The sequence below is a fragment of the Trichosurus vulpecula genome, chromosome 3 (genome assembly GCF_011100635.1).
Source record: "Trichosurus vulpecula isolate mTriVul1 chromosome 3, mTriVul1.pri, whole genome shotgun sequence".
Taxonomy (NCBI): Eukaryota; Metazoa; Chordata; class Mammalia; order Diprotodontia; family Phalangeridae; genus Trichosurus; species Trichosurus vulpecula.
The window spans coordinates 125,489,473-125,515,346 of record NC_050575.1 but is presented as its reverse complement, the minus strand read 5'-3'; the positions used below and the strand labels follow the sequence as shown (position 1 = coordinate 125,515,346).

Below are 25,874 nucleotides of genomic sequence, written 5' to 3'. Positions count from 1 at the left end.
AGTCCTCCTGACTCCAGGGCCGGTGCTCTAGTCACTGTGCCACCTGGCTGCCCCTATTTTTTTTCTTTTTTAATCTGATTTTTATTGCTGTGTTCTGCTTTTAGCATCACCTCCATTTTCAAAGCAGCTCACCACAGTAGCCATATGCCTTAACCTGTGACCTGACCATAAGTTAAGAGGAGAGAGGAGCAGAAAGCCAGAGGAATTGATGTCAGAGGGCTTCAGTTTTCTTGGTGAAGTAGGAGGCTCATCCCTGCTCAATGTAAAGGGTAAATAAGTTTGATAAACAGAGAACAAAAGAAAACTTTTGGAAAAGTTAATGTGGGCAATGAGAAAAGATGTCGAGTTGTAGCAAGGTCCCAGCAAAGCTTATGTACCAGGAATTTGTAGTGGGTAAAAACATAGACTTAGAAAATAGAATCTAGAATGTTAGGGATGGAAAGGACATTTAGAGCATAGATTATTAGCATATAATGTCAGAGCTAGAAAGAACTTTAGAACATAGCATATTAAAACTAGGAGGGAATTTAAAAACCAATTAGCTCAACATTCATCTTCTAGATGAGTAAATAGAACCAGAGACAAGAATTGACTTGTCCATAGTCATGAAGCTAGTTAGTTACAGGGGGGTGGGGAATAGAGCCCAGTTTCCCCTGATTCTTACTCAGTCCAGGGTGTCTTTCTCAAAGAGAGAATGAATCAATTAATGAAATAACAAGTATCTACTAAATGCTTGTTATGTGTGAGGCACTGTGCTAAATGCTAAGAAGCAAATAAAAACAAAAGTAGACCCTCCCCTCAGGAAGCTTACATTCTAACGAAGAAACTGATGTTCATATATAGAAAGATACACATAAGGGCAGATACAAAGTAACATTAGAGGAGACGACGCCAGCAGCTATTGGGAGGGAAATGCCTCCTGCAGCAGGTGGCACTTGGGCTGAGTATTGAAGAAAGCTAAGAATTCCAAGAAGTGAAAGTGAAGGTCAGTACACAGGCAGAGAGACCAGGGATGGAATATGATGCCTGAGGAACAGCAAACAGGTCATTATGCCTGGACCACAGAGTTTGGGACTGCTATAGTTCAGGCGAGAGATAACGAGGGTTTGAATTAGGCTGGCTGTATAAATGGAGAAAGGGGGATATATATGAGAGATGTAAAGGTAGAAATAAGATTTAGCCCTATGCCTAGCACATAGTAAGCACCTTAATGTGTGAAACGAGTGAGAATGAAGAGTCAAGGATGACACTACCTAGAGCTGTGACTAGAAGAACTGTGGAACTCTCAGTGGTAACAGAGAAGTTCATGGCAAGGATAGGTTTGAGGGAAAGATAATGAGTTCTGTTTTGGACATAATGAGTTTGAGACATCCATTTAGAAGTGTCCAGTAGGCAGTTTGTCCAGTGGGCAGATAGAGGAGTGGAACTCAGGAAAAAGATTAGGTAAGGACGATGTCTTGGGCTGAGGTCTGTGTCTTTCTGGGAGATTGTCTGATTTGTTTGCCTATTTGTCCCAACCTGGATGTTTAAATTTAGTATTTGGTCTTTTTTTCTGAAATGGCTTTCATCTGATTTCCTCTCTACTCCCCAATTTAGCTGTCAAAGGTAATAAACGTGAGGATGGCTCAGCAGCCTCCTGCAGCTCATGTTACCTTTCTAGAATTACTCAGAGGCGGAACCACTGCTGGGGGCTCTCCCATGGATTGATCCGGTTACTAATGAAGCCCCAAACTCCATGGTACGAATTCAGTGTGTGGGAGGCAGGGAGGAGGGGAATGACTGCTGAAATGCCATGGGGATCATATTTCACTGGAAATCCTCAGGGAGAGATCACAAACCTAAAGCCGACTCTATCTTAGGAGATGCCCCCTGCCTGAGGCCTACAGGGCCTGGGCCTGGGTCCCAGAGGAGTTTTGTCTGGAAATGAGGCTACTAAGGAGATAAAGTTCAGTTCAATTCCACAACGAGTAATCCCAGATCACATTGTGATTGCCAGAGCACTTTTTTCATGACAATCTCAAGAGGCAAGTAGTGGAAGCATTATGCCCCTTTGACAGATGAAGAAACTGAGACCTAAAATAGTTGAGGAGACTTACCCATGGTCACCAGTAGCAAATCTGGGACTTAAATGCTTTTTCATTCATTCATTCATTCATTCAATTAAGCACCTATTATGTATTGAGGCCCAGTCCCCAGAATACAAAGATCTGGTCTCTGACCTAATAACACATATAGTCTATTCAGGAAAGGGGGATAAAATGCCCAGTTATTTGGGAGAGTTCTTTCAGGCAGAAGTTCAATGATTCTGAGATACAAAGTATTTACTTCAGTATTTACCTTCTATGGGCATAACCCTCTGTTTGATTCTGTGGAGAATACAAAAGATACAGTTTCTTCCCACCAGGAATTTATAATCCAGAATGCACATTTTAGAGCTCAAATAAACTATCCATTTGTCAAATTGGTAGAATGCCTACCCCATCTACCTCAAAGAATGAATGAGTATGGAGATTATAAACCCATACGGATTTTAGAAAGAACATAGAATAACAGAAGTGGAAGGAACATTAAAAAAGAGAATGCTAGAACATACAACGTAGAATATTATAGTTTAAAATTTTATACTGCCTTGAACTGATATATACAATCTCACATGCTAATATAACCCTAATGCTCACTCATCTCTTAAAGCAGAAAAATAAAAGTTTGGAAATGAATGTGATTTAAAGTGAGAGCAAGAGAAGTGGCTGGGGAGAGCAGGTTTGTGTACACATATTCTTAGGAAGGAGTTTCTCAGCTAGAGCAGAACTTCTTAAACTGTGGGTGGTGACAGTTTAAGAAGTGATGAAGGGTCATGAGTGGAAAACATTTAAGAAACCCTGATAGAGAAAGAGCTGAGTGATTCACCATTCAGAAGACTCAGGAGTCCATATACTGCCATTATAGGGCATCTCAATTCTGCCTGTGAATTTGCTTTTTGTGTACAACTATTGACCTAAAAGAGGTCAATATTGCTTTCTGTCTACAACTATTGACCTCCACTTATGCTGGAGGACAGTGGCCATGGGAAAAGGTATGGGTCCTTCTCTCTCTCCTTTCCTCCTCCCCAGGTGTATATCCCATGACTTCTTCTTATAACATGCCTGATGTAGTCAAACAACTTCTATTAGGGAGCTCACTATCTTTTGAGGCAGCTAATTCCAGGATTAAATATCTCTGAGTGCTAAAAAGTTGTTTTCCCTTCTGTATTAAACCAAAAAGTGCATCTCTGTAACTCTGATCCATTTTTCTGAGTTTCATCTTTCAGGACCTAACTTAACAAGACTAATCTTTCCTCCACATAATCCTTAAACAGCCATTGTCTAAACTCTAAATTTTATTTGCTCTAGGCTAACATCCCTAGTTTGTTCAACTAATCTTTATACAGCATGGCTTCAAGTCCAGTCACCAACCATCTTGAATATCTACTACTGGACACACTCTAGATTGCCAATGTCCTTTCTAATTAGGTACCTAGAACTAAACATAAGATCTCAGTACCTGGTACACAGTAGGTACTTAATAAACGTTTATTGATTGATTTCAGTTGTGGTCTGACCATGAATGACCACCATCCTCATTCTGAATACTCTGCTTCTATAAATCACAATAATTTTTTTTGACAACCTTATCCCACTGCTAAGTTATCCTGAACTTGAAATTCATGAAAATTCCCAGGTTTTTCCACATGAAATTTTATCCAACTGTGTCTCTGTTATCCTGTATGACTGAATTTTTGAACCCAAATAAACATTTGGGTTCCCAACTTAACATTTATTCCTATTAAATTTTATCTTGTTAGACTTAGCCTATCTTGCTAGTTTTCTGAGATCTTTTTTCAATTCCAGTTATGTCATCTAACCTATTAACTATCCTAGCCAGCTATCCTAACCTAATCCATGTCTTTGACAAAAATGCCATACTTCATCCAAGTCATTGATCCAAATATTGAATAGAATGGTGCCAAGGATAGAACCTTGGGGCACTCCACTAGAGACTTCCCTCAAGTTGACATAAGTCTAGACCTCCTCTAGTTTAGGCCTTGGCATACTTCAGATGCCTAGCACATATTTATAGAAATGAGTTGGAAAGTTTGAGATGAAATTAATAGAATGGGATGAGATGACATGAGACAGTATATGATCAAATGAGATGGAATTATAAAGGGTAAGTTGGAACAAATGGGATAGGACAGGACAGACTGGAATCGATCAGTCTGGAATGGAATTCAATTTATATTCAATTAAAAGCATTTATTGAGCACCAACTGTCGATCAATCAATGAGCATTTATAAAGTGCCTAAAATGTCCCAGGCACTTAGCACGTGATGAACAATACGCTACTGAGAGAGATAAAAAGTTTAAATTAAGACAAATCCTGTCCTCAAGGAGCTTAAAATCTAGTAGATTAAGACATGGACACAAATATGTAGAGTGCAGAAAGTAAAGTGTGATAAATTTGTAATGAGTGTATAAACAGAATGTCATGTGAATTGAAAAGGAGGGAGAAAATTTTTTTTGGAAGGAGGAGAGAGAATCAAAGAATGTTTCCTGAAGGAGAAGCATTTGACCTGTATCTAGAAGAACTGGTAAAATTTCAACAGGCAGAGATGGCAGCGTTTGTACATATTGATGTTTCAGTAAATGTGTGGATGTGTCTGCATATGTGGGTGCGTATGGATGTATGCATGTATGTATATACACACATATGTAAATTTGTATCAGTGTGTGTAAATGGTACAAGAAGATGTGTCACTAAGTTGTGTATATGTTTGAGTATATCTCTGAATTATGTGTATAGATGTGAACATAAATGAGAGTTTCTCCATATAGGAAGAAGGTATAGAGGTATGTTATGTGGTTGTATCTACAGATGCAGTGTGTATATAAATTAGTGATTCTAGAAGGGTATACATTCGTGCATATATCGGTACATACATGAATGTATTGGAAGGAATGTATTTATTGGTTTGCCTTTCTGGGGAGAGGTTATAGGAATAAGTATATGCACAAGGGAGGGTAGAGGTAATTACTGTACTTTGCAAATATGTGTATGTACATCCTATATGTATATAGGATGGGTTGAGAGAAAGAAGGGAGAGTATATCTCTCTTCTAAGGGGGTGTGAGGGGTTAGTTGAGGATGAAGTTTATAGGTTGGAAGATTGTCCCTGTCCCTAGAGTCAAGGTGTAGGTAGGGTGGTAGTGTGTAGGGATGTATGGAATGTGTGTTTACATGTGTCCTTAGGGGGTTGTGTATGTCTATATCTGTGTTCACCAAGTTCGGGGCCTGTAATTGCTCTAGTTTCCACAAGGGAGAGTAGCAGAGAATTATTTTACACAGAAACGGAGAATAGCTCAATCCCCCAGCCTTCAGCAGTTTCCCTAGAGAGATGCAGGGAGGTGGGATGGGGGGGGGTGGGTTGTACCTCAGAGTTTCCTACTTTAATCCATGGGACCCCCCAGGCCTAAGTATGACCTCCTCTTGCCCTGCCTCTCTCCCCTCATTCCCCCAGTCTTGTGAGGAAGTGGGGTGGAGTGCGGAGATCTAGTCTGATCTTCCTCAGCCTTAGCTTGATTCTTGAAGCTCCCCATTTGCCAGGAAAGGGCCTACAGGAAGGTGGTCTAAACCCTTTGACCTTAAACCTATCTGCCTAAGGTATATTAGTTTTAGTCTTGGTCAGTGCCAACCAGTGGGGTGGAGGAGGAATGACTCTGTGTATTAGTCTGGATATTTATACGTGTCTTCTGTGTGTTGCATGGTAGAAGGGTGTGAGTGCCTATATGGGGATGCATGTGTATGTTTTTGTGTGTGGTGGGAGAATGTAAGCATGTGTGTGTGCATGCATACATGTCTGTGGTGGGACATACATACATGTATGACATACGTACATAGGTATATATGCTTAAGGGTGACAATATATGGTGGCAGTATGAGCATATGTTAAGTATACATGTGAATGTGGCGTATGTGCAAATGTGTGTGATGGGAAACACAAATGATATGTATATGTAAAGGTGAGTATATAAGGTGACAGGGGGTTGCACATATATGTATGTATAGTCTATGTCGATATGTAGATCTATATGTTCTTATGTATCCGTGTGTGGTATGTGTCTGTGTCTAGATTTCTTCTTAGCAGGGATTGGTCAGGCCGGAACTCTTCTTGAAACCAGTGGAGAATCAAACAACTACCACTTCCATAAGAGGAGAGGAAGAGGAGAGGGAGGAAGAAGAGGAAAAAGAGAGGAGAAAAAGGAGGGAAAAGAGGAGAAAAGGAGGAGGGAAAAGGAAAGGAGGAGGAAGACAAGGCTAAGAGGAGGAGGAGGAAGAGGAGGAGAGAAAAAGAAGAGCAGAAAAGAGGCGGAGGAAGAAGAGGAGGAGGGAAAGAGGGGAGGAGAAGAGAGGAGGAAGAAGAGGAAGAAGGGGAAGAAGGGGAGGAGGAGGAAGAGAAGGGCAGGAGGAGCAAAGGAGGAGCAGGGGCGGGGGCACGGGCCTTTCCAAGTTTGTTGGGACTGTACTTGTCTGCCCGTGGGGATTGGAGCCTGAAGGTGGGGCGGGGGTGTTGGGGGGACCCCGGCTGTGTGAGGGGGCGGGGGCGCGGGGCTCTGCAGCCTGCTGGGCTGGCTCTCCTCTCTTCTCCTGTCCTTCGCTGCTCCTTGCCGGGCTCTCCCCCGCCCGCTCGCCGGGGCCCATGTACTGGAAGCATGAGAACTGCGCCGCCCCAGCGCCCGCGGGCGGTCGCCTCCCTTCAGAAGGGGTCCCCGCCGACCAGGTGAGAGAGTCTTCAGCTCGGGTCCACTCAGTAATGTGACTGGGATGCTGGGGAGCCGAGGACCGCCCGGCCCGCCAAGAGCCCAGGGTTTGGGGGAGGGAGGGGGACAAGGGGGAGAGAGAATCCGACAGTGGGGGAGTGGGTTGGCTGGGGGGAGGGAGGAAGAGAGACAGGCGGGGGAGCCCGGGAGGGAGCCGGCCGGAGGGGGGGACGCAAAAAAAAAGAAATCGGAAAAAAAAAAAGGCAAACATTATGCAAATGTTTGAGGAATTTCTCAAAAAAAAAAGCGATTTAGCCACGAGCAGGGAATCATGACGGGGGGAGCTCGGTATTGTCTGCTTGAATAGGGGCTTAATAACCCAAATGCGCCGAGGGGTTGTGGAGATGCAACGCTCAGAATTCCAAAGCCGCTGCCCTTTTCCGAGCCTTGAATACCAAGCTGCCGAAGGATTCGGTTGGGGAAGGGGGTGGAGTGGGGGTGGGTGGCTTTCCCCCTTCCCCTTTATCTATGTTGTTTTCTCCCTTTTATCTTTTTTTTACCCCCGTTCTTACAGCCCCCACCCCTACTTCCAAAGAGACCTTGAACCTGCGCCCGCTCGGCTGAAATCTGGGACCATTTGGCTGCTCCGCGGTGCGGGTCCGGGCAGTTCCTCCTCCTCTTGGGTTTCTCTCTTTCTCTCTCTCTCTCCCTTACTGCATTTTGTGCCAGAGAAGACGGGGGGCAAGAGGAGGGGGGCAGGAGGAAAAGAAAAATTCGATTTTTAATTACTACCATTAAAAAATCAAATTTGCAATTCTTTGGGTGGTCTGATCCATTTTCTGATTGACAGCTGGAATTGACACCCTCCATACCTCTTATCTCGGGCATTTACGACAATTTCTAATTGCAGGTAGTTTGTGTGTTTCAGAGCTGTGGATTGCAGGGGAACGGAGCGATTACTTCAAGAGCCACGGGTTAAGTGCGGGGAGGGAGGGGGGGAGAGAAAAAAATTCCATCCAAATTCAAATTGCTTCATTAAAGAGACACCGCTTTTGTAGGGAAGGGTTTAAATGCCCGTTGGAAAGTTCTGAGGTATTGTTTTGCTGCGGCTTATATAGGGGGCGCGGGAAGGCGCAGCGCGGACACAGCCGGCTCCTGGCCGTTGCTCACTCGCTGCGTGTGACTCCCGCTCTCTATCTTTTCCCCTCAAGGTGATGGCTCAGCCAGGGCCCGGCTGTAAAGCCAGCTCCCGCTGCCTGGAGGGAACCGCACCGCCCAGCATGGTAAGCTGGGCCCTAGGTCGCCCGGGTATTCTCTCCCCACCAGATAACAAATCCGTAGCTCCCGCTCCCCTTTCTCCACCCTTTCCCCACTCCCGGCTCCCCGGGGTGGGTGAACTGAAGAAATTTCGTTGAGACATATCTCCCATGCCCCATGGAAGGGGTGATGGAACGACTAAAACGGACCTCCTCCGCTGACCGGGAAGACTTTGGTTTCTGGTCCCGCTCAAAATGAGTGACGCCTGGGTCCAGTATGATTGCCTCCAGTTCCCGCAGAGGACGGGTGGAGGGTAGAGTCCAACCAAGGGAGGCTAAGGGGGATTGTCCTGATATCTCCACCCCACCCTTTCCACCTCCCACACCCAAACTGGAATGTGGTTAAAGGGGAGGGGGCACTTCTTACTGGTTTCTTGAATCCCAACTCAGTTGTATCCCCCTCCTCTCTTTTCTCGAAGGCTCAGTCAGACGGAGATGCTCTGCCCGGGGGCCTAGACAAGGACGAGGGACGCTCTTCCCCTTGCACGCCTAGCACCCCTTCAGTTTGCTCACCTCCCTCCGCCTCCTCCTCGGTGCCATCCACAGGCAAAAACATCTGTTCTAGCTGTGGCCTCGAGATTCTCGATCGCTACCTGCTCAAGGTATGTGTGCTAACAGTCGGAGAATGTCGGAGGTGTAACATAGAATGTTAGAACTGGAAAGAACCTTAGAACATAGAATGAACGAGATGGAAGGGACCCTAGAACACACAACGATAGAACGGAGAACGTCAAAGCTGGAAAGAACCATAGAATATAAAATGTTAAAACATAAGATGTCAGAGTGGAAAGGGGGACTTGTAACAATCTGGTCAAAATACTGTACTTTGAAAAAGGAAGACTCTGAGGGTAGAGAGGGTAGGTGACTTGACCGTTCAAGGTCACACAACGATTTGGCAACAGAGCAGGAACTAGAACCTGGGCTGGAAAGACAGGTGAAAAGTAAACTGGGTATCCTGCCTTTCCATCTTCCCCCAATCTGTACGAGACACTGCTCGCAGGAGTTGTGAGCAGCTGTGGGAAGCAGGGAAGGACTGGGGCATGGGAGACCAAGCTGAGTCCCAACTCCCTCTTTTCTTCTCTTCCCCTGTCCCCCTCTCCTCCTCTCCCCCATCTCCGCTGTCCAGGTCAACAACTTGATCTGGCACGTGCGATGCCTGGAATGCTCTGTCTGTCGCACGTCACTTCGGCAGCAGAACAGCTGCTACATTAAGAACAAGGAAATCTTCTGCAAAATGGACTATTTCAGGTAGGAACTGAGGCACCCAGAGAGCTAGGGGCCTCGATCATTGAATCTGGCAGCTGTGGGAAAAAGGAACAAGGACTGGGATGGGGGCTGGGAATGTCGCCGTGTGCCTAAAGAGAGAGTACTTCCACCCGCTTTCTGCGTCCTGAGGAGAGAGACGGGGCAAACTGCAGCCGTACCAGCAGTGCCCTCAGCCAACTTCCCAAGCTAGAAGGGACAAGCTTGTGGCGACAGACAACTCAGTTATGCAGTAGTCGAAGGGGCCACAGACACTGATGGAAGGAGCAGTGTAGAAAAAGGAAGGCTGACGCCTGAAAAGCATCACCTGAAAAAGAAAAAGGACGCTTGAATTGGGGGAAGGGGTCCCCAGTCTGCCAACCAGAGGGAGTTCCATATCACTTTGCTTCGTTCGACAGATTAGGGAATGGGGCAGAGATGATACCGCTCTATTTGGGGACCCAACGAGGTGGGGAGAGGGGAGGAGTCGCCCACCCTTGGAGCTTTCCCTGGCACTTGGCTGGGCACCTTCTCTCTGCTGGGTTCTGACCCTTTCCTCCTGAGGGAGATCAGTGAATGTATGAACCATTCACAGAGACCTGGGAGTCTGGGATTTTGGCTGGGCCAGAGAGGGAAGACCTTGGCAATTTGGGAGTCTCAGGCTCCCTCTGGTTGGATATGGTGGAAGGGACCAATGAAGTCAATCTCTTTTATATCCTTGAGAACCCATACCTCTAGTGAATGGCCAGGGACACTGAAATGTTGGGGAACAGGGAGGCCTATATTTGTAGCAGGGGGATGGAGAAAGAGGTATTAATCCCTCCACCTGCAGTCAGCATGTTATTGTTTTCCATTCCCCTCCTCCAAAAAAAAAAAAAAAACCCCTGCAGAGGGCTAGAAGTTGTGGGAGGGCCAAGGGAGCCCTATATGGAGAAGAGTGAGGAGGGAGACAAGAAGATATTTTCCTCTAAGCTCCCAGCAACCTCATCCTCCACCTATAATAAACCTATTCTGCTATCAGCTTCAGCCATTAGGACTACCCTCCTCGCCAGTATTTGAAAGGCATAGTATTTTGGTGGGTCTAGGGGTTAGTCTGCAACCCCTCTTCTTTTTTGTCCTTACTCTTCCCCACTAAAGAGCAAATAATTACAAAAATGCTAAAACAGGGAATTTAAAACATAGAATGTTGACACTAGAAGGGACTTTTAAAACATAAAGTGTTAGAGCTGAGAAGGACTTCAGTCCAGCTTCATTTTATGTATGTGACAACTGGAAACTGAAGTGTGGCTTGCTCTGGGTCACCAAGCTAATGAGTGTCAGAACTAGGATTGGGATCCAGATCGCCCTTTCTCCAAATTCCATGCTCTTTTCACTACATCATAAAATCCAGTCCTGTGGTTCTTTGAGCAAGGTCGGTCTCAGCCTTAACTGTGACAAGGGTTACCTTTCAGGGAAGAGGTCACTCATAGGGAAGAGCCCTTATGTGGGGGAGGAATGGCTACCCATTTCCTATGGAGCTGAGGAACCCAGGGAAAGAGAATTACCTTCTTCACCCACAGAAGGAAGGATCTTGGAGTCTTGCCCCACTCCCACTATTAGGAAGCTGGGAGACTGGGGGAGGGGTGGCATTTTAGTCAGGCTCTGGAATACACAACCTCCTCCTTTTGACTCCACATTAGCAGAAGAGAGGAAGGGGAGGCTTCCCCCCCCCCCTTAGTGAAAGGATCCTCCCTTCCACCTACACCCACTCCTACCCAGGCTTTCACCATGATGATGGTGGTGATGACATGATAATAATGATAGCAATAAGAGTGGTAAATACCCTTTGCGATATCACAACAACTCTGTAAGGTTGGTAGGATCATGGAAGCATATATTTATAGCTAGAAGGGTCCTTAATAGTTGTCTAGTCCAACCCCCTCATTTTACAGATGAGAACTGGGGTCCAGTAAAGCTAAATTTCTTATTCAAGGTCAGAGATTTGAGCAACAGAGCAGGGAACTCAACTTGGGTTCTCTGCCTTCACATCCAGTAGTCTTTCCAGTATGCCATAGCACTACCCATAGGATCGTTATCTCCAGTTCACAAATAATAAAACAGTCACAGTGAAGTGACTTTCAGAGTTTAGAGGAAGCAGGGACTTAGGAAATCATTTAGTCAAATCTCCTTATTTTACAGATGAAGAAGCTGATGTTCAGAGAAAGCAAGTGACTTACCCAGAGTCAATCAATAATCACTTATTAAACACCAACTGTGTGCCAGGCAGGCACTGCATTAAGCAGTAGGGATACCAAAAAAAAGTGACAAAAGACAGTCTCTGCTCTCAAGGTGCTTACAATCAAATGGGAGAGACAACATGAAAACAAATATACACAAAACAAGCCATATACTGGATTAAAAAGATAATTAACAGAGGGAGAGCAACAGAATTGAGGGGTTAGGGAAGACTTCCTGTAGAAGGTGAGACTTTAGTTGGGACTTAAAGGAAGCCAGGGAGGTCAGCAATTAGATGGGAGAAAGGACAGCATTCCAGGCATGGGGCACAGCCAGAGAAAATGCCTGGAGCTAAGAGCAGTGTCTTGTTCATGGAATGGCCAGGAGGTCCCTGTCACTGGATCAAAGAATATGTCAGAGTAAGGTGTAAGAAGAGTGGAAAGGTAGGAAGGGGCTAGGTTATGAAGGTCTTTGAATGCCAAATAGAGCATTTTGTATTTGATCCTAGAGGCAATAGGAAGTCCTTGGAGTTTATTGAATAGGGGGATGATATAATCAGATCTGCCCTTTAGAAAAATCACTTTAGTGGCTGAATGGAGGATGGATTGAAGTTGAGAGAAAGGAGATTGAAGGGAGTCTTTTTGCAAGGACAGGTTTTAGAGCTAGAAGGACTTTGAGAGGGACAGAGATTCTGTGTATGGGTTTGAAGAAACATCCAAGGTCAAAGGGCTAAGGTTGAATTCTAAGAGTCTAGTCTGGTCTCTGCCTTTTCCACATTCCCTTGACTTCCGTTTACTTTTCCAGGAGGCTCTTGCTGGCTTTTGGTATGCATGTCACGGGAGTGTGCTATCATGGTCTTTGTTGCATGTCGTAGAATCTAGAGCTGGTAGGGACATTAGAGATTTTATAGTCCAGCACCCTAATTTTACACACAGGGTCCAAAAAGGGAAAATAACTTAACCAATGCCACCCAGCAGATTAGGGCCTCTACTCACTGACCCATTTACAAGATGCCCTAGAAGAATAGAGAGTCTTTAAGATAAGATGAGAAAGATAAGAATTAAGAGAAGAGTGATCTATAAAGTAGATTAACCAAAGAATTTGAGTTGCAGGAAGGGAAGATAGCACAGTGGTTGGTGCCTTCTCTATCTCTTGCTGTTTGTGGTAGTTGCTCCCAGTGACTTTAACACTAGGCCTCTTGGATTGGGGGGTTGTGGGGTAGATAAGAGTTCCCCACAACATCTGGTGGGAAAGGCCAGAGGTCAAACTGGGATTATGGCATAATGAGCCTTGATTTGCTTCACAACTCAGTGTGTGTGTGTGTGTGTGTGTGTGTTATATGTGGCAGGGTGGGCATGAGAGAATGAGTATATACTATATGTCTGCACGAGGGCATGAATGCATATGTATGTGTCAGATGTTTTGGGATATATACATGAAGGTGTGTATGTGCATGTATGTTAAGCCACATACAGGAGGCAGCATGGGGTGATGGGAAAAACACTAGGTTTTGAATCAAAGTACATGAGTTAAAATCCCCGATCTTCCCACTAAATATTTGTGTGATCCTGTGCAAGATATTTCTTTCTCTGAGCCATTAGTTTCCTCACCTAGAAAATGACTTCTGATCTCTGCTACTAGGATCCTTTGCATATGTCTAGGCATGTGTGTGCATACAAGATGGTATAATGTATGGTTGTATGCAGCAAGATAAGTATGAATGTGTGTATGTGTATGTGCATCAGGGCATTTGACAGTGTGTCAAGTGGATTGGTAAGTATGTGTGTGCATCTGGCTAGGTATGAGAGAATGTGTGCCATGTGTATCAAGACATGTGAAAGATGGGGGTGGGAATAGGAAGAAGGGATGCCATGTCCCACCCCTCACCATCTACCCAGGCACAGGAGGAAACAAAACTTCCCATTCACTTCCTGGCTCCCTCTTGGAAACCCATTTTCTCTGGCTGTGGAAAGAGAAGGGCTCCAATGGTGGGTTAGGGCCTATGTCTGAAGAACCACAGTCATTCTGGGGCCCATAATCTCTTCTGTAGCCCCCATCCACCCACCCATGGCCCCAACCCTGGCCAATGTGTGCCCATGTGAGTACAAATGTATTTCCAAGTAGTTCTGGGTTTGTGTGAGAATGAGCATGTTTGTGTGCTTGTTTGTGTGATAGCATTTGCTTCTGAGTTTATGTGAGGATGAGTCTGTAGATCTGTCTCTTTATAGAGCATCTTTGTCTTTGAGTCTGTGCAAAAAAAGGTTGCTGAATGTCTCTCTGAGAATTTTTATGTGTGTGAAAGAATTAGTCTCTGTGAGACTGTGTGTGTATATGAAAAAATGTCCGTGTGAGTTTCAATTTTCATGACTCTGTATGCAAATTTCTCTGTTGTGTATGTGTAGGTGAATAGATATATCTGTAGGTGAGTGTGTGCACATGCCATGCATGTGTTTGTATGTAGACTCCTTACATAGGACCCACTTGACAGACTCTTTCTCTGTGAGGAGGGAACGACTGGACAGGGTTCCCTTACCCCTGTATGGAAAAGGCTCTTTCCTAATTCATGGTCAAGTTCTTTAGGTAACTTTTACTAGAGCAACCAAAATCAATCCTCTAGCTCTCAAAGGAAACTTCCCCAGAAGAATCAAGGGAGGCCAGAGTGACATTTTGCCCTCCTTGGCCCTTTCCAACTGCATGTTTTTCTGTGACTGGGCTATGATACCCCAAGGAAATAAGGAGACCCAGGTTCTGGTCTTGACTCAGTCATTAATTTTCTTTGCAAACTTGAACATGTTGCTTCCTCTCCCCCCTTCCTCCCACAGGTTCTGGGCTTCAACTTTTTAATCTGTCAAACAAGAGATAGGCACTCGATATCTCTAAGGTCTTTATGCTACTTATTACCTGAATGACCTTGGGAAATCCACTTCTGGTCTTTGGTTTCTTCATTTACAAAATGAGTGAGTGGGCCTGGATGATCTAACCTCCCTTTGAACTCTAACATTCTGTGTTCTGAGGTCTCTTCCAGCTCTAACCTTCTGGGCCTCTTCTACCCCCAATAGCCTGTGATTCTCAGGGGGAGGGAACAGTCCTGGGGGGAACTACTGGAACTGGCTGGCTTGGGGGACAGAATGTTGATATCACTGACTTCTCGAGGTCCCTTGAAGCCTGAAAGTGAGGAGGGGGAAATATACCCCAGTTCATTTGCTGGCATTCTTCTGTGGGGCTGCTGTCAGCCCTGCCCTTTTAGTTCCTGGCTTTTTTCCCTCAGATCCTCCCAAAGGGCCAAGGACCCCACCCCTTAGGGTCCCGGTTCTGACAGCCCCAGGTTTATTGACTTTCAGGGATTGGCAGCCTCTGTCAGAGCAGCGTCTCTCTCTGTGGGAAGGAGGGGCCCACTTGGCTTGGTCGGCTCCTACTTTGGATTTTCTGCTTTTGCTTTGTGGTCGACTGGGTTCTCTCCTTCCTTTCCCCACCACCTCCTCTGCCAAATTATCAAATTGAGGTTCATTCCCAGACCCAGTTAAAGTCTAGTTGCAACTGAAAAAATGAAATAAAAAAAACCAAATCCATGTGCTTTGTTTGGGCTTTTCAAAATTGCCCCCAATGCTCTCATATGCCAAATGTCTCTCAAGTTATCTATAAATTGGGGATAATCACACTACCTTACCTACCTCACAGACTTTGCAAGTAACATATGAGATAATACATGTAAAGTACTTTGCAAACCTAAATTATTATATAAATGTTAGGTGTATAGCACTGGGAAGAGTTAGAAGAAAGGTGTTTCTCCATTTTCTCCTCCACACCCACCCCAACTCTAGTAGCAGACAATAGGCAAACCAGTTCGGGTTCACTGTCTTGCTGGCCCAGAACAATTTGCTCTTGGGGCCTTAGGGATAAGATTTATTCAGTTCCATGTTTTTAAGTTTACAGAGCTTTTTCTTTATAAATATTCCATTAAGTAAGTAGTAAAAGTCTTGTTATCTGTAATTTGTAGAGGAAACCTGAAACTCAGATAGTTAACTTGACTTGTCTAAGGTCATACTATCAGTTAGTGTCATAATCAACATTAGAACCCTGGGCTTCAGGTCCAGCACTTGTTCTATAGAGCCATAAAGTCTGAGGTCAAGTGAAAGCAGAAAATTGACTAGAGATGGCAGTACCAAAGCCTCAGAATGTTAGAGTTGGAAGGGAGATTAGAATTCAGCTGCTTCATTTTACAAGATGGGACCTGAGACAAAAAAAAAAAACAGTTGGAATGCAAGCCCACCAGTATCTTCTCATGAACTGGTTCATAATATGAGCTTGTTTTTGCTCACGGGCTGCTTTTAATTCAGGTTGTGAAGGGGAATGAAAAACTAGATAACGGAAAGAACATTGCTCTTAGAGTGAGTAGATCTGGATTCTAAACCTGACTCTACTGCTAACTTGATGTGATCTTAGAGAATTTACTTTTCCTCCCTAGGCCTCAGTTTCCTCATCCATAAAATAAACAGGTTAAAGTGGTTGATCTCTAAGATCTCTTCCAGCTCCTAAAAAAAAAAAAAAAACAAAAACAATTCTGCACACATACAGACACAGACACAGATACACACACACACACACACACACACACACACACCATTAATAGAGCATGAAAGCTACACCAAAATAAAATCAGTAAGATTTCTGAGGAACTAACCTCTCACATTAAATAAAAGTTTCTTTGGGGTATCATTAGTAGTTCTAGGCATCCATACCTTATGTTTTTCATAGTTAACTGGGCTGGCAATGGAGGTGGGAACACTATATCCCAGCAATACCACCTAGTTTTCTAATGCACAGTTCTTCACCAGGTGGTTTATGTCAACTCCCCTTCCTATGCATCCTCTCCCCCAATCCCTCTAACCTCATGGCTATAACCCAGGTTGAGGGTAAAGTAATGGATGTTACACATTCTTGAAGATAAAACAAGATATCAGACCTGGAAGGGACTTCAGTATACTTTTAGAATATAGAATGTCAGAGCTGAAAAAATTTTAGAAAACAAAAAGTTGAAACAGAATGTTGGAGATGGAAGGGACCTTAAAAATCACTTAGAGCTCTGCACTCTTCCCTAAGCCATTGGATATGGATAATATTCTCTGAGGTCAGTACATTTCAACAAGTCAAGCACCTAAGTTTACCCATCCTACTAGCAATTCTCCCAATTAAATTACTCAAAATTTCTCTTTCCTGCCCTGCCCCTTCACCTCAGGTTCTATGGGAGCGAGCCCTCCCCTTTCTCTCTCTCTCTCTCTCTCTCTCTCTCTCTCTCTCTCTCTCTCTCTCTCTCTCCCCCTCCCTCCCCCCCTCCCTTCTTCCCCTCTCCCTCTTCTTCCTCACCAGAGGAAGGTTAAGGATGAGCCTGAAGCTTCCTATGTCTTGGATCAGTGAGTCTTACTTTGGATCCTCTCGAGTGCAAGACCCTGTCTTTAGGCCGTGGGATACTCTAAAAGAGAAACTGACTTCTCACATTTGAGGGGAGCATTTAAGTACTTCTCTCATTCATCATCTCTTCTGAGCCTCACCACAACCCTTTAGGGTAGATAGGGTAGGGGTTGTTTTTCCCATTTAATAGAAATTTAAATGGAGGTCCAGCGAATGGAAGTGGCCAACTCAAGGTCATATAGCAAGGGAGTAGCAGACCGAGGACCAGAACTTGTACGTCTTGACCTGCCCCTCTGTACCCTTTTCTATGTGCTAGCTGTCAAGCTGGCTGAAGGTCAGACTCCAGAAGGGATTCGGAAGGACTGAGAGATTCTAAAGGCATGTTTTCTTGCATTTTCTCCTGGCCTCAGGGCCAGGCTGGGCCCAGAACTCTCAAGCCAAGGTGCTATTATTCCCCTCCCCACACAGCCCAGACTCCTCATTTGGAGAACTGCCTTCCCCATAAGGCCCAGGACTGGATTGGATCTGTCCACGACCACCCGGACAACCCGTTCAGATCCTGAATCTTATTTACCAATGTAAATTCCTGGGACCAGTCACACGTTCCCTGGGGAGCCTTATACCTACCTACCTCTCTCCCCTTCCTTGTTCCCTGAATTGGTCAAGCTCGGAATCTTAAGCGAGCCTCCTTCAGCAATGAGGGAGTCTACTCAATCTCTCACCTCGGAATCCTCCATCCCTGCGAATCTCCTTACAACGCTGCTCTGGTCCCGCGCTCCTTTGAGCAGCCCAGCAGCGTGTTCTATAAACGCTCGCCACTACCCGTGGCACCCAGCACCAGACCACTCAGCCCCGCGCTGCTGCTCATATTTTTGGCTCCTGGCCGATATGTCCCACAGCGCGGGCGCTTCTGCAAATCCTACAGCTTTCCAGCCTCTTAGACCCGAATTCCTCAATCCAGGATCTCTTCTGTCTACAACACCTCTTCTCTGCTCCCCTCAGCTTCGAGCCACTGCACATCTTAGGCGGATCTGGGTCCTTCAGCCCTGCACTGCTTCAAGTCCTATAAGCCTGGGCCTTAAGCTCCACGCCGCTCAGCCCCGTGTCCTACAGCTCTGTTCAGCTCTGCGCCTTGGAGCTCCAAATCTCCGAGCTCACCCCGCGACACTCAGATCGGCGTCCTACAGTTTGTAAATCTTGCCACCGAATATTTCAATATACTCTGGGTTAGAGCTTCTCTGAGATCTACAAACCAAACTGCTTGGCGTACCACAGCTCTGAACCATTCACTCCTGTGTGATCTAAACGCTTACTGATCTAAATGACTTACTAAATGTCTTAATGCGGTCCGCCGGTGCCTCACTGCGGCACAGGCGTGGGTTTCTCAGACCCGTGAGGCTCTGCCTCGCGCTCCCCTGCCTTGTATGTTTCCCCCAGACCAGCATCTCAGGCTCATGTCTGCAACTCCAGACTATGTGTGTCCTATGTGTGTCCCTCGGTTCTGCGTTGCTTCCAATCCTGCAGCTCCTTAGTACAACAACCTCCAGCCGATCCGTTTCCCACCGCGCTGCTCTGCTCGGTCCCCAGCCCTTCACCTCCGCTTCTTCTGCCAGATGTCCTACAGCCCTCACAACTCCGGGTCTTATATCTCGTTTTAACGGCCCCACACTACTCTCTCTCCTATAGCCCGTCTCTCCTCAGTCAGTGCTGTTTGCACGGCTCAGCTTTGCCATCCTTCGAGGCGTGTCCAGCCTTACCTCGGCTCTTTCCCCAGCCTTACCTCGGCTCTTTCCCCAGCCTTACCTCGGCTCTTTCCCCAGCCTTACCTCGGCTCTTTCCCCAGCCTTACCTCGGCTCTTTCCCCAGCCTTACCTCGGCTCTTTCCTCAGCCTTCGGCTTCCCCATGTCTTAGTCCGCCTCCCCATAACACAAATGTCTTTCCACTTCCTACAGTATTGCGATACTCAACAGTACCTACAATTTGCCCAGTCCCAGCCCCCTACCCACCTCATTCCCCAGAACTGCTTCCCTCTCCTTTTCTGTCTATAAGACAACCCAGCGCTCCTAAGCCTAAGGTATCTTCACTCCTGAATCTCCAGCCTCAGTTCTCTGCCCTGATGCACATACCACCCTCCCCACCTCCCCTTTCCCCCAACACACTTTGGGGAATCGAGGTTTGGGGAGGTCGATTAAAAATACCAAGTAATAGCTAGATTCTCCCCCGGCCCACCCTAGCATGTATTTTGCAGTTTAAATTTTGTTTCGTTTAGTTCGCGGGGACGATTTCGTTGTTCCCGGAATTAAGGTGGAGCAGGCGAGCTGATGCGGGAGGCTCTAGGAAATAACCTTGAGCCCAGTGGGGTGGATGGACAGCCAACCCCGGCTCTTCTCTCGCGGATAGGAACATACTCGCATTCCCGGCCTCTGCATTCAGGGTTCTGAGTTCCGCCCTAGGGCAGAAGAACTGGCGAACTTGGAGCTGCAGAGGCCAGGCGCAGTGACTGGGTAGCAGAGGTCGCGAGCTTCATCAATCCACCGAACCCACAGGAGTGGTGAAAGAGCTCGCTGAGGACCCTGCTCTTGGGCAGCACCGGGTGAAGGAGCGGAACATCGAAAGCCTCCACAGCAGCGCACCCACGGGACAGGAGTTCGCGGGTCCAAGGCCACAGGGCCTAGGTGCTGCGAGTTTGGCGGGATTCGAACACCGGGAGGCCAGTCCCGGAGGGATTTCGTTATCTGGAGCAGAGTGGTTAATTAATGCGCTTTAGGCGCCAGGGCAGAGGCCTCAGCTGCCGGGAGCTTTCTGGGAGAAAATGGGCCCTGACAGGGTCGGAATCGAACTGCTTGGTGATGGGAACTTCAATGTTTGAGTGTATGGATCATTAGCAGAATTAATAATAATGTTCAATGAGGACTTCTGATAATTGAAAGGTCTCAGGAGAGTTATCTGAGACAAAGCCAAAAGGAGCCCTGGACTCAGGAGACCGAGTTCGAGCCATGTCTCTGAGTCTAGCTAACTGTGCAGCCGTTCCTATTTTTCTTGACTTTAGTTTCTTCATCTGTAAAAAGAGCCGGTTGGTCTAGTCTAGACGGTCTCTAAGGTCTCCTTCCACTTCTAACGTCCAGTGATTTTGGACCGGCGTCTGTATTGAGGACTCGGGGAATGGAGGTAGTTGGCAGGATGGGTGGTTCGTGGATGGGATCTGGCCTCCTTCCCCTGAAGGCTTTTTGGGCCCCTCGAGGTTACTGGATTGGTCTCCTTCTCGAGGCAGCAGAAGGGAAGATCGCGGTCCAATCTAACAATCCTAGGATTTAACCCGAACGGACTTCTTGCTGTCAGTCTTCCATTAGAGCCAGGGACCCGAGTGAATGCTGGGGAGATGAGGACGGGGGAAACTCGGGTCCAGGTATCTGTGCACGGAGCCCCTTCCCGTCTCCAAGGACATTGCAGGGCTACGGCAGAGGACTACGAATCAAAAGTAGAAAGTGGAATTTCAGTTCTTGGAGACTCAGCAATATTTCCGTTAGGGCTGGGAATTATCACTCCTGTCAAATACGACAATTACAATCAGGGAGCACCAAAGCGCTAGTGTCTCCAAGATCCCCTCCCTCAGAGAGCTCCCCACCTCTATCCCTTTCTCAGTCCCTCTGAGTCCACTTGCCCTCCTCCAAAAGCTGGCTTATTAACGATGGCTTGCTTTTAAATAGCTATTTAATTCGGTGGTGCAAGTATTAGCCTTTACGTTTTATTAATGGGGAAACTGAGGCTCAGAGAATTGAAGTAACTTACTGAAGGTCACACCTGGAACCTAATTAATTACTGTTTTCCGGGCCAAGGCTCTTTACACTACACCTGACTGACGGAACTCTCAACCAAATAAACCATAATGTGTCTCTCTTTGATTCTGAAGCTAAATCCTGTGATGAGGCTGGCAAAAGGGAACGAAAGACCCATCGCTCTTGCCTTCCCTACTTCTCTGGCAGTGGGTCCCCCGCCGTGGGGAGAGGAGAGTAAGCCCTTTTCTGGGAGAATTTATATTTACTCTGAGTCGGAACCAAGGGCACTCAGGCTGGAGTCAGCTTGCAACGAAAGTTTCTTGGAAGATGGCTCGCTGAATTAAACGTCGTGGGTACTGATGCTTCCGATTAACCGTGGCTTTGCCTTCTTCCGTTTTCCGGGGATTTTTGTCTGAGGCGGTCAAGTAAGGGGTAAAAAAATCACCACACCCCACTTTCTCTGCCTCTTGTTTCTTCTCCCAAATGGCTCTGTGATTAATCATTTAAATACACTATAGGATCGTCCTTCCTCGAGGCTGCTAATTAGAGGAGCATCGGCTAATGGGGCCTCTTCCATCCTTGAGAAGAATCTGTACGTTGTTATGGGCTCAAAGCTGCCTATAATTACTGTAAATTTGAAAGCGAGCAGCAAGCGGGACCAGGACCCTTCACTCACTGGCTCCCCTCCTCCATGACTCCATACTCGGTCCCCAAAGGCCCCAAGGGCAGGAGGGTTTTGAGTGTGGGGGTGGGGGTGGGGCTGGTTAGGCCCCACTTACAGAGCTGAAGCTAGAAAAGATCACAGTGGGGAAGTGCAGGAATAGTGAAGAGGAGGGTAAAAGGAGATCTCTAGCCTTGGAATGAATGGAAGGAAGGAAAGCAACTTGCACTCTCCCAGCTTGGTTTGCAGAGTAAGGCAAGACTCACATCTGACACAGAGACAGGAGTGCCCATACACATGGAGATAAACACACACAAAGAGGCTCAAACACTACTTTCTATATGTGAACACAAAACTAGTCACATGTATGCATATGGAGACATCCTTGGACACAGACAAGGACACATAGGAACACAAGACTTAGAGATCCAAAACCACATACACATGGAGACAAATAGACACAGAGACCAAAAAATCCAAAAAAACCCAAGTACGCATAGACATAGAACTGAGGTTACACAGGCAGGGAGGGGGTCACAAACACAGCAGCCTAGATTTGCAGAGACACAGAGAGGTGCACATACATCATGCAGAAACACACATATTCATTCATGTTTTCACAAAGAGAAGAGTAGGGACATGTACACACATATATTATACATACAAATATACATAGTAAGATAAGACAGGGACATATATATATATATATATATATTTATATATATGTGGAGACATACTCATGGAGATACTCAGATGTCCTAAAACACAGAGATTCACACAGATACACAAAGGTGCAGCTCACAAAGGTGTCCACACAGCAGCACACATACTGCACAGACACACGGATTACACAGACCAGCACACACACACATGCACACACACACATACACACATACAGACCACAGTCTTGTTTTAATTAGCTGCGCCCCTCACTCCCCAGTGACACCATTGAATATACACAATGAAAACATTTTAAACAACTTAAATAAGTTCCCCAATGGAAAATGATGTCAGGCATTCTGAAAAATCAACCATGGCCCCTGGCCCTTGGCCCCTGGCTCTGTTCTCCTCTTCAGGTGCCAGAGAGTGTTTCTGGGGGGACAATAAGTTCCAAACTTGGGCCTAAAATGGGTTACTTGGGTTAAAAGTAAGACAGGGCATGACCAATGTTGTCTGCCACCTCTCATAGAATTGGGAGCCTCCAAGATATGATTAAGGCAGAATAATGTATGGAAATCATGCTGGACTTGGCTCCAGGAAGATGTAGGTTCAAATCTCACAGGAGATGGGCAAATCAAGTAACCTCTCTCAGCTTTAATTTCCTTGTCTATAAAATGAGAGAGGTTGGACTCAATATTTTAAGTGTCTTTTTAGCTCTAAATCTATGGTTGCACGCTCCTATGAGCCTCTCTGTCTTCACCTTCACCCTCAGCTTTCCTCTGTACACGTCATTCTCATAAGTCATGAATTTGTTCATGTTCATCTAGGGTCCTCCTTCACCTTGGGTCCTAAACTCTAAGACTTGTACAGTTAACTGTCTTTTCTGAATGTGTGTGTGTGTGTGTGTGTGTGTGTGTGTGTGTTGAGTGGGAGTGGAGGGGTTTATTTTTGCTTTATGCTCCTTCAGGAACTCCCCTAGGAGTTTGTACCCTTAGTCTTCAGTCCTGAGAATGTATGATGTCCCCAGCACTCAGCTGCTTTCTCAGGTCACTTTCTCTTCACACTTTCACTGCCTCCCCCCCCTCCCAACTGGCTTATGGATGTCACAGGCAACCAAGAAATGTTTTCATTTTATAGGATGTTCAAATATAAAACATAGAATTGGAAGGGACTTATGAGCACAAAATGCTAGAGCTGAAAGGAACATTGGAATACAGAATGTTAAAATGTAGAACACAGAGTAAAGCTAGGAGGATCTTAGAATAGAATAGGATTTCATTTTACAGATGAAGAGAGAAACAAAGAAAGATGAAGTGATTTGCCCAAGATCACATAGTGAGACTGACTGATCAAGACAGGCCCAGGTAGAAGTTTCTCTACACCTTATTCATTTTACATATGAGGAAACTGAGACTCATAGAGGGGAAGAAATGCCTTAGGCAACACAGCTAATAAATAGCAGAGACAGGACCCAAATTCTGGTATCTTGACTCTGAGTTCACTGGTTTTTCCACTTATTACACAATTACTTCATTGAGGATCTACATGCAAGGCCTAGGCACAATCCCTTCTTAAAACATCTACGTCTTTCCAAATAATGTTAATTTTCCTGAATGGCCCAAATGCAAAAGAAACATAACCTCTGATCCCTGGAATACCTCCTTCTCCTTAGCTCCTCTTCTCTTACCCCAGCTCAATTTTCCATCTTGGAGAATGCAACAATATGCATATAAAATACTTAATTTGTTGTAAACAAATGATCCCAAAGAATTCCTTGTCTTGGTCTTCCTCCAACCCACCCTCCCCACCCCACCCCCAACCCCGGTGGAATGTGTGGAAAAGAGCACTAGATTAGGAATTATAGTCTTAACTCTGCTACTTACAGTAACCTTAGGCAAGTTCCTTCCCCTCCCAGTGTCTCTTTTTCCTCTTCTTAAAATGAAGGGATTGTGTTAATCTTTCACAACTTTTCCAGACCTAAAATCTATGATTTGAAAGTCTTAGACTAAGAGTTAGGCCTGGGTTGGAAGTCTGAGCTAAGTCACTCCCCTGAGTCTCAACTTCCTTATCTGTAAAGTGGGGACAATTATATTATTCTTCATACTGTGGAGTCCCTTCTGGTCTTCTTGCTTTCTGCCCTGACTCTCATTGCACTTCAGCAAGCTCAGCTGGTTTAAATGTTAACTAAGGCTAAGTTATTTTTTTTTTCTCAGTCACCTTCACTGGCTGATGACAATGTTGTCTGTCTGGTCTGCAGCCTCAACAGACCTTTGCTTCTTTGTCATCTGGCCCCACCACATACACCAGTTCTACTCTTGAGAGATCTGGCAAGTCATTTTGCATTTCCAGGCCTCAATTTTCCCATCTGTGAAATGAAAATAATACAATTTGTACAACCTACTCCACAGGGTTCTTGTGAGGATCAAAAGACAAGAATATGGATCTGTGTGACTTTTAGCAAGGCATTTAACCACTTAGCCTCTCTACGCTTTAGTTTTTCCATTTGTAAAACAGAATTAGTAATACGTGTACCACTGGACTCCAGTGGATTCTTTGATCAGAGTTATGTTTTCATCATCTTGGAGAAACTCTCTGTGTGGAAATTCCCTTCACCATGGTAACTTATCTGTAATTTATAGCCTTAAAGAATTGCATGGGGCATTCAGAGATTAAGTGACTTGTCCAGAATCACACAGCCAAGTATATTTCAGAGCCAGCACTTGAACTTCTTAAAAGGAGGTCAAAGCTGTCTCCCTATCCACTATGCCAAGATGCCTCTCAATTCAGAGGGGGAAGTTGTGAGGAAAACTCAAAGGACTACAGAAAGGGAAGTTATCATTATTCTGATTATCATTAATGTTATTTACAAGCAGTGATAGAGCTAAGATTGAGGTAGACAGAGAATCAGACATTTTAGTGGAGATGCCTCCTTCCTTCTCCAATCCCCTGAGTTCCAGCTCCTTCCCTTCTCTCTCTTCCAGCCGGTTCGGTACCAAGTGCGCCCGGTGTGGCCGCCAGATCTTTGCCAGTGACTGGGTGCGACGGGCACGGGGCAATGCTTACCACCTGGCCTGTTTTGCCTGCTTCTCCTGCAAGCGGCAGCTCTCCACAGGCGAGGAGTTCGGGCTGGTGGAGGAGAAAGTGTTGTGCCGAATCCATTACGACACTATGATCGAGAACCTCAAGAGAGCAGCTGAGAACGGTATCCATCCCCTAATCCCCTCCCTCCAAACTCTTTCAGCCTCTTGGGTGCTACACTCTTTTCAAATCCTCAGGAGCCTGGTTCATGGGCTGAACATAGGGGGACATAGTCCGTGACTATTCTTTTCCAGGGAAGGAATCCACAATGTAGGATCTACCTCTGCTTTCACCCTTACCTATAACAGTATGTCAGAGCTGGAAAGGATCTTAGATAGCAATGTTAGACCTTGAATGAAGCTTAGAATGGCATTTTAGAGCAGGAGTAGGGTTTAGAATGTAGCTTGTTTAGAGCAGGAAGGAAGCTTAGAGTGTAGCATGTTAGAGTTGGAAAGGACATTGAGCCACAGCATATTAGAACTGGAAGGGTCCACAGAATATTAGAGCATGAAGGGACCTTTGACACTAGGTTGTTAGCTCTAGAAGAGCTTAAAGAGCTTAAAACACAGATGTTAAAGCTATGCTGTGGGGTGGGGGGTGGAGGGGCGAAGGTGGGAAATGCCCAGGACTCAGACTCAAAAGAACAAGATCAATTTCTTGCCCTGACACTTTACAAGACACCAGGCTCCCTACTGCTCCCTCAGGGAGTCTGACCCTGTGTTC

At 45.8% G+C, this 25,874-nt stretch overlaps 1 protein-coding gene across 2 annotated transcripts in view; it reads left to right on the top strand.

The window, feature by feature from the left end:
- Positions 1-6,733: 6,733 nt before the first annotated feature.
- Positions 6,734-25,874, top strand: part of LHX6 (LIM homeobox 6) — a 35,177-nt gene continuing 16,036 nt past the window's right edge. Inside the window, exons 1-5 of one of the 2 annotated variants that reach the window (XM_036751135.1) lie at positions 6,734-6,814; positions 8,006-8,077; positions 8,530-8,712; positions 9,237-9,358; positions 25,055-25,275. In XM_036751135.1, the coding sequence (XP_036607030.1) occupies positions 6,734-6,814; positions 8,006-8,077; positions 8,530-8,712; positions 9,237-9,358; positions 25,055-25,275 (679 nt within the window). Of the gene's footprint in view, positions 6,815-8,005; positions 8,078-8,529; positions 8,713-9,236; positions 9,359-25,054; positions 25,276-25,874 lie in introns of those variants that run through there. The other variant, XM_036751136.1, reaches the window with a different exon arrangement.